The sequence below is a fragment of the Phalaenopsis equestris genome, unplaced genomic scaffold (assembly GCF_001263595.1).
Source record: "Phalaenopsis equestris unplaced genomic scaffold, ASM126359v1 Scaffold000369, whole genome shotgun sequence".
NCBI lineage: Eukaryota > Viridiplantae > Streptophyta > Magnoliopsida > Asparagales > Orchidaceae > Phalaenopsis > Phalaenopsis equestris.
In genome coordinates, this window is record NW_018164811.1 from 663,066 (window position 1) to 671,473 (window position 8,408).

Genomic DNA, 8,408 nt, shown 5'->3' on the forward strand with positions numbered 1-8,408 from the left:
ATTAAAGAGAAAAGAACCTTCGACAAAGAAAATGAGATCAAGATTACATAGGAGACTCCAATGTCTCTGGATCTTTTGTAATAAGTTAACAAGAAGGGCTTTTTATCTATGGCAATGAAGCAAAGCTAACAACCATTGTTTAGAGCCTTTTTCAATATCACCGTCATCAAACTATTATTGTCAACGAAAGAGACATGAGATATTAAAGTTGGAAGAGATAAGTTGTATTGATGATGAAAGATATTTTCGAGTTCATGGATAAGAGTCTTCTCAAAATAGAGGAAGTGGAGGGGGGAGGGGGAAATGATGCATGTGGTGAATGGGCCCGACCCTGCAATCATAGAGGGGGCAAACCCTAATATGGTCCACCATCAAAGACCATTTTCACATCTTTTACATTATTAACATTAAAGAGAAAAAAACCTTCGACAAAGAAAATGAGATCAAGATTACATAGGAGACTCCAATGTCTCTGGATCTTTTGTAATAAGTTAACAAGAAGGGCTTTTTGTCTATGACAACGAAGCAAAACCAACAATCATTGTTTAGAGCCTTTTTCAATATCACCGTCATCAAACTATTTTTGATTTTTCAATATCACCGTCATCAAACTATTATTGTCAACGAAAAAAGATATTTTCGAGTTCATGGATAAGAGTCTTCTCAAAATAGAGTAAGTGGAGGGGGGAGGGGGAAATGATGCATGCGGCGAATGGGCCCGACCCTGCAATCATAGAGGGGGATGGGGAGTTGAAATATACAACCAGGATTAGGGATTTGAAAATACGACCAAAGGACACTTTTTTTTGTTACACAGAAATTGAAATAAGTTATTAATTTCCGTCCATATCATTCCATAAGGCTCGCTCATTCCTGAGATAGATTTGGTTAGTCTTTCTGACTATACTTTTTTTTTAAAAATTTAAGAGCTTCACACAAGAGACCTATGGGATGCGAGAGAAAATGCTGGATCACTGAGAGTCATTTGGCCCATCCCTGGGCAATCTAATTAAGACCAGGTACAAGATGGCTGGAACTCGTCACTTGCTAATTCCCTTGCGATTAGCGTGAAGTCACCTGTCGAAATTTAATTTTTAGTCTGTCCTGTAAAACGGCGCTGCCTTGTCGGCGGCTCGCTTAATCCTATAACGCCACATCTTTATCTTCTTCGCTTCTATGATTAAATCATTTATCTGGATTCGTTCATTTTTCAGTTCCGCCCGGGGTGCCCTCTGGAGAAGCCCGGCCTTCCCATAAATACCTGACAGCCCATCTACTTCTGCTTCCTTCACTCCACTGATCTCTGCGACTGATTGCTCCTCTTCGTAAATAGATTTAAAGCCTGCGCGTGATCCATGTGCCGTTATTGAGCGGTCTTTATGACTGCTTCTACAGCATCTTTGGACTCTTTTACGGCGATGCTTTTATTATCTGCAACGCCTCGACTCGCCGGATCTTATTTCGGGGGAAGGATTTCGGCGACTTGTGCGGGCGCCGCCGGTCCGTCCACATCCCGACCTTACATTCTGCCGTCAGATCGTTGGCGAGGTGGGAGGTGTACGTGCGTGGGATTTCCTTCAAGGTGGAGATCGGTGGAGGGGTGGAGAAGGTCGGTTCTTGCGTCGGATTTGGGAGCAGGTGGAGAGGTTGGCCACTCGAGGCCCCTATTGAGAGCTCGATGCGAGGAAGGTGGGTTCTTTCTTTGTCTGATTATTTATTTATTTTTATTGAAATTTAATCATCCATTCTTTTGATTTTCAGCTCCAGGCTGCCGGATTATAGGTTATTTTTTCCAATTTACTATAAAGTGCTGATTATCCATACCCGTTTTTTTTTATGAAAAAAATTATATTGGCTGTGAGATCCCTTTTTTTTCTTTTCAAACGAATTTGAAAAGTACCAGCTCTTGTACTTATGATAGTTTATTTTTATGGCTGCATTTGAAGCCTATTACTGTGCAATGCAAAATGTGTGTTTTTACATGCATATCTAAACTTTAATATTTCCATCCATAATACTCAAAGTTTAATATTACATAAAAAAAAAAAGATTCCACTATTACTAACTTTAAAACTGAAATACAGCACATCATGCGTAGATTTAAGACACCAAAGTGTTATAAATGTAAATATAAAATTTTAGATGATATATGTGTAAATACATAGGAGTTGTATGATATGTATGTAAATTTCCCACATATATGGATGTGCTTTCTACTTGGAGGCTTTTTGAGTCCCTCGATCAAGTGGAGTGAGGAGGCTTAATGGCTTGACCATGCTGAGCCCTTTTTGATAATTTTTTTGGTTGATTTAATTGTGATGTGATTTAGTTATCATGGTACTCACGAGTCTAGTGATTCATCATCTATGTTATTGATTAGGATTGAGACTCCGAGTGTCTGACATTGCAGCTAAATCACATTTGACAATACCAAGTTAGATTTGCCATGTGACTAGTCTTTTCTAATGGCACATGCCTAGCTAAATCACATTTGACCCACAGCTATTGTGTGCTTCATGTGGAGTTAGACCTTTTTTGCATAACCTCTTCCTCACATCTTTTAGTTTATTTCTTTACCTTTTCAAACATCCTAAATTTATTTTATCTACCCTTTTTATTGATGCATTTCTTACCCTTTTTTCCCATATCACCAAATTTATCTTATTTCCTTTGCTTCAAGTTGTTTGCCACTCACACACCCTCTCTTATATAATTAATTCTCAATATATCACTAATATTCTAATCCATTCTTCATCTTAACATTCTCTTTGTTTCTGCGCTTAATTTGCTCGTCTTTGGTTTTTTATCATCTAAGCACTTTGATTCTTACAATATATCTGGTCTAATGTTGTTATATAAAATTTATCATTAACTTTTTTGTGTTATTTTTATCGCACAATATTTCCGACACATTTCTCTATTTTAATCATCCAGTCTTAACTTTAATGTTTTTGTTCTTATTTATATCCACTTTTGTTTGTATAATAGATTCGAGATATGTTAACTTATCACACGTAGACATTATTTTATTTTCCATTAATGATGCCTAGTAATTATTAATATCTAACAGGCTAAAGTTATGTATCATGCCTTCATTTTTTATTCTATTAATTTTATGGCCTTAAGGTTCATTTTTTTTTCAACTCTCCAACCTTTCATTTTATTGCATGCATGAATATAGATTTAAGTTTGTATAACTCCAAACCCCATGTTTATACTTCTTGTAATCTTCGAAGATGGATGTATCCATGCATAACTATGCGTTCCATGTTTATCCTTTATTTCATTTTTGGACGGTTAAAGGGCATGTGGCTATCTGAAATTGTCTATCATGTTTAATGGTGAAAGTTGCATTGGGTTAATTGATGTCTGCTAGGAATGCGGCTGATTGGGTAAGCATTGCTGGATCAAGCAAGACGTCATAACTAAGGAGTGGGTATCAAAATATTAGGAATAAAATGAGAGTTACTTATATTCGGAAGATTTACATACATACCATTCAATTCTTATGTATTTACATATATGACACCCAAACCTCAATTTTTACATACATTCCACCTTACCTATGCATGAAAAGATGTATTTTTCTTTTTAAAAGTAAAAATGGTGGTATTTTTTGATATGATATGAAACATTTGGGTGGTATAAATGGAAAAAAATAAAGTTTTGGGTGTTTGATATGTAAATACATAGGAATTGGGTGGTTTGAATGTAATTGCCCCTCTATAATTTTTAAATATAATCCGCTTCCCCTATTCATATTAAGAAACAAGACCAGATAGCGGTTATCAAAAGAATATAGGAATAAAATCAGAGCTTCTTATAATATTTAAATGTGTCCTTCTTCTCTGTACAAGTTATCAAAATGTGCTGGCTTGAAAACTATCAAGTGAGGTAGAAGTCATATCCTTATATGGAATGAATGAATTTAATTGTATTACCTTGGGATAAAATTTAGTGCTACTGTCATTTTAGTTATGTATAAAGCATACGTCTTGTAAAGAGAAAGAGGGAAAGAAAGTTATTTTATCTTCTATGTGCTGTTAAATTGTGATATACTGTCAATGGTATAGTATTTCTTAAGAAATCTAATAATATAGTAAATTTGCATTATGCATATTATGCTTATCAGAGACTACAGTGCTGTAAATTTGTTCTCAGGGTGATAAACAAATCCTATGGTTCTCCGTATATATTTCAGCTGTAGATTTGTCTAACTCGATTTTCATAATGGCAATTTATATATGGAAGTTTTGGCTTGCCATGGTTGTGGCCTAGGAACATTATATGTCACCATTACTTTTATCTTGTTGAGATCTGCATTATTGTTATTTATTTATGATAAAAATTTTTAATGTTATAAATTTTTCCATATTCTATGGAGGTAATTTGTGGCATAAAGAGGGAAGGCGACATGTCATTTCCTGGCGCCTCTTTATTAAACATTACAGTAAAGTAGATTTTTTTCCCATAGAATTCCCCAAAGACTAGAATGGTCGCTTCATAGTTCTGCATAAGGACGGTAAAGATTCTTGTGGGAATCTTAAAGGTTGGAGTCTAACAATTGTTTTAGTGAACATATTATCTCTTGTTACTCCAAGCTTGCTTTGTTAAACGATTCTTGTGGATATTTTTCTCTTCTTTACCTTCAATCATTTTTCATACAGAGCTGCTTTCTTATGTCAGAAAGGAAGTTGAAAATGGAAGGCTTTCATTGGATATAGCTCATGGATTGGAGGAACTCTATCATAACTACCGAAATGCGGTATAAAGTTTGATCTTCTAATAGCGTGCTTTGTTAATTCAGTTTTATGATTTTTTTTTCTTCTTAGAAATATCATGCATTATTATAATTTTTGTTTATCATGAATTGGTTAGTTTTCATTATTTCATTTTCCTTGTGACTTTTCAAAAATGTATTAGTTCTGCTTGCTTCATGGCTTGTCAAATGTTCAAATCTGTTGTGACATGCATTAACTGCAAAATCTCCAGCCTTCCATATATTTAGGATGTTTGAATTGTTCTGAATGTCACGGCTTCCCACTTGTAAAGTCTTAATTTAATTGTTGTTGTTTTTTTTTTCCATAAATAATTTTACTGTTTTTTATTGCTGCAAGTGTGGCGGTGATTGATGCAATTACTGTTTTTTATTGCTGCAAGTGTGGCGGTGATTGATGCAAGCATCGTAGCACATCTTAGCGCAAAGCTCTTTATGGAGCCACAACACATAAGAATGATTCAAATTTTGCTATTTTAAACAAACTGCAAAATAATAAAAATATGTATAAAAATACAGGTAAATATCAAACACTATATATTGAAAAATGAACTATCGTGATAATAAAAGCAGCTCAAGTGTTGCTTAGATTCAAATGCTCAACATTTCAACCTCTTAAAATTCAAAATAGTATGTTTTTTTACTAATATATATATATATATATATGATTCGCGCAATAAAAATCCCTAATTCACGCGAGAAAAAGCTTCTTCCCTTTGATCGTGATTCGCACGTCGTCTTCCTTGCATGAGAGCTCTTCTAAAGAGCTGCAGTGCCTTCCTCTTCTACTCCTTCGATCGCGGCTCGACACCCGACGCCACCTGCGGCTACCCTCTCTTCTGCGCAACTTCGCCCCCCGAGTCCGACTTGCGCCCTCGACCTCTTCTGTCCGACTTGCAGCTTTTCTGCTTGCTGTGACTTACTGTGATGAAGCTTCCTCCTTCTTCGGTTGAACCTGACAACACCTCTTTTGCTCACGTTGTGGGTAATCCTCAGGGGGAGAAGATGGCGATCTTCCCCTCAAGTTATGAGGAGAATCGTGATGGTACAAACGACTGCCCCTTTATTAAGAATGCAAGGAGGAAGAGTGAGAATGCAACACTTTTTTCTCTGATATAGAAATTTAAATCCTGACTGACAAATTTAAATTTGCTCTCATTGGGAAATTTCAGTGGGGATACCAAACTATGGAATTTATTAGGAAAAGTTTTGATGACCTTAAATTAGCAGGAAAGTGGAATGTGCGGCTCATGGATGAGAGACATGTATTGATTCAGTTAACCGTGCCTGAAGACTACGCTCGTATTTTCTTCAAAGAATATCTTAACATTGTTGGTAAACCAATGAAGTTACTCAAGTGATCTCCTGATTTTGACTCCAATCATGAACCTCCTATTGTACCGGTATTATCTGGTCTCAAGCTGCACTTTTTTCATCATCAGGTCTTTTACTTTATTGGTGTCATATTTGGAGACCCTATGAAGCTAGATCTACCCACTTTCAATCTTACCAGACCTTCTGTGGCCAAAATACTTGTGGAAAGAGATATTACTTTTAGGGTTTGTTGAAGCCTGGTTTGACACAACGCATAATTGATATTGGCAGCAAATCGTCATGGAGCATAGACCTTCTTATTGTTCTCATTGTATAATGTTTGGGCATACTCTTAATAAATGCCATAAGTTTTATCCTAATTTGAAATCTAAAGATTAAGTGAATAAGGATTGATCTAAAGATATATCTGTACCACTTGGAGAGAATGCTACCGCAGGACAAATTTGAGTGCCTGATTCTATTGCACCTGCTGTTACTGTTACTGCGAGTGATGTGATGCAGACACCTTCAAACCCCATAGAAAACAATACTGATTGGTTATTACCTACAAATGATAGTGATCAGACTGATAATCAGGAGAGCCTCGTAGCTGCACTTCTTCAGGAAGTATCCGGTGTAGAGGCAACTCATACTTCACATATACTAGAACCTATTATGGGTACTGCGGTTGGTATTCCTTCTGCTTCAGCTCTACCACCCTATCAGACTGATTCTTTGGATGAGGAATGACAGGTCTATTCCAGGAGGAAGAAGAAGAATGGAGGCCGACTCCTACTCGGGAACATATTGGATGATACATTGGTTACTAGTGGCAATGACAATATTCTTACCAACTTATTAGCTTGCTCCTTCCCTAGAACTAGAGGCAGAGACAAGACCAAATTGGGTCGCTCTCTAGTCACCTGATACTATGTGTTTCGACACTATTTGACTTTTTATTTTAGTATATAATATATTGTTTGTTTTTTATAGTTTTGAAACATTTTGTGGTTTTTTGTGTGGGCAGGGTGCCATGCTTGGACTCTCCCACACATTGTATCTGTATCTTTCTTTCTATTAATATTAATATATTAGTCTTTTTGAGCTTTCAATATATACTCAGATCAGTTGTTCGGGCATTTGCTTATCAATTGTAAGTCCCATCTGGTCTGGGGTTCGATTCCCCCCGAGTGTAAGTGTGGTACTCAAATGCGTTAACGTATGGGGGATGACCGAGGCTCGTATATATATATATGGGGGAAAGAACAACGGTGACTCCCTACGCGTTAATTAAAAGAAAAATTACAAAAATTGGAGGGGGGAGGATCCCCGTCTATAAAAGGAAAAAAAATACATTTGTAGCACATCCTTAGGGGTTCCTCTCCCCACAATACAACGCACACTAAAAGAAATCAAAATACATGTATACCCAAAATGAAAGGACAAAAACCCAAAAATAAGTATACCTGTGCTCCTGTATTAATAAACATGTAAAGAGAAAAAAAGATGTTCAAAAAATATCTTCAGTCGAGTAATAATTCTCCAAAAGCACTCCCACGAGCAAACAATAAACCTTTGAGACTCTGGAGCGTAGACCAAAGAGATAAAAAAACAGTAGTAGCCAGCAGAAGCCGTGAGAAAAGAAACAGGGCAGAAAGCAGAAACCAAAAGCAGGGAGACACAACCAGACTTGCTGCAAAACCAAAGAAACCTGCCAAGCAAACTAGGAGACCCGCAAGAGAAATACAAAAAGCAGAAACAGTCCCTCAATGGTTGGTAAAGCCAAGAAGCACAAGAATCTAAAAACGAACATATGACAGATTCAAATTATCCTCATTTAGGAGACGTCTGAGAGGAGCATGAGGATAAATGCCAACGTAACAGGCCTCCCCTGTGTGTTTGGGTAACCAATCAACAGGGGAGTTGCCCTCTCTATGAATGGATTTCCAATTTACATCTAATTTCCTTTCAGCCATTAAGGCTAAAATACGTTTAAAAGTGCAATTTATATCCCAGTGGGGAGGTGAGATACCCAAAAAAATATCATAGAACATTTTAGAATCGATTTCCACCTCAATTTTATAACTTTAACATAGCCCAATGAAGGGGGAGCCCACCTAATCAGCCAGGGGGGGGGTCTTAAAGTAGAAACATCAATAGGACCAGCCCTTAGTGTAATAAGCCATCACATAAGAGACGGTCATAGAAGCAGTGGGGGGAGAAGACTTGTGTTTAAAGCTGTTTCTCGAGGTCCAAATAAACCAAAGGACCAATAAAGGAAGGGGAAACCCCGACCCTTATCATATATATACATATA

At 36.8% G+C, this 8,408-nt stretch overlaps 1 protein-coding gene across 3 annotated transcripts in view; it reads left to right on the plus strand.

Moving 5' to 3' along the window:
- Positions 1–880: 880 nt before the first annotated feature.
- The window catches only part of LOC110026363 (glycerol-3-phosphate acyltransferase, chloroplastic), a 64,641-nt gene continuing 57,113 nt past the window's right edge, over positions 881–8,408 (plus strand). The window contains exons 1-3 of one of the 3 annotated variants that reach the window (XM_020727264.1): positions 881–1,019; positions 1,215–1,689; positions 4,668–4,765. In XM_020727264.1, coding sequence (XP_020582923.1) covers positions 1,380–1,689; positions 4,668–4,765 — 408 coding nt within the window. In that variant the 5' untranslated portion in view covers positions 881–1,019; positions 1,215–1,379. Of the gene's footprint in view, positions 1,020–1,041; positions 1,690–4,667; positions 4,766–8,408 lie in introns of those variants that run through there. The other 2 variants (XM_020727265.1, XM_020727266.1) reach the window with 2 other exon arrangements.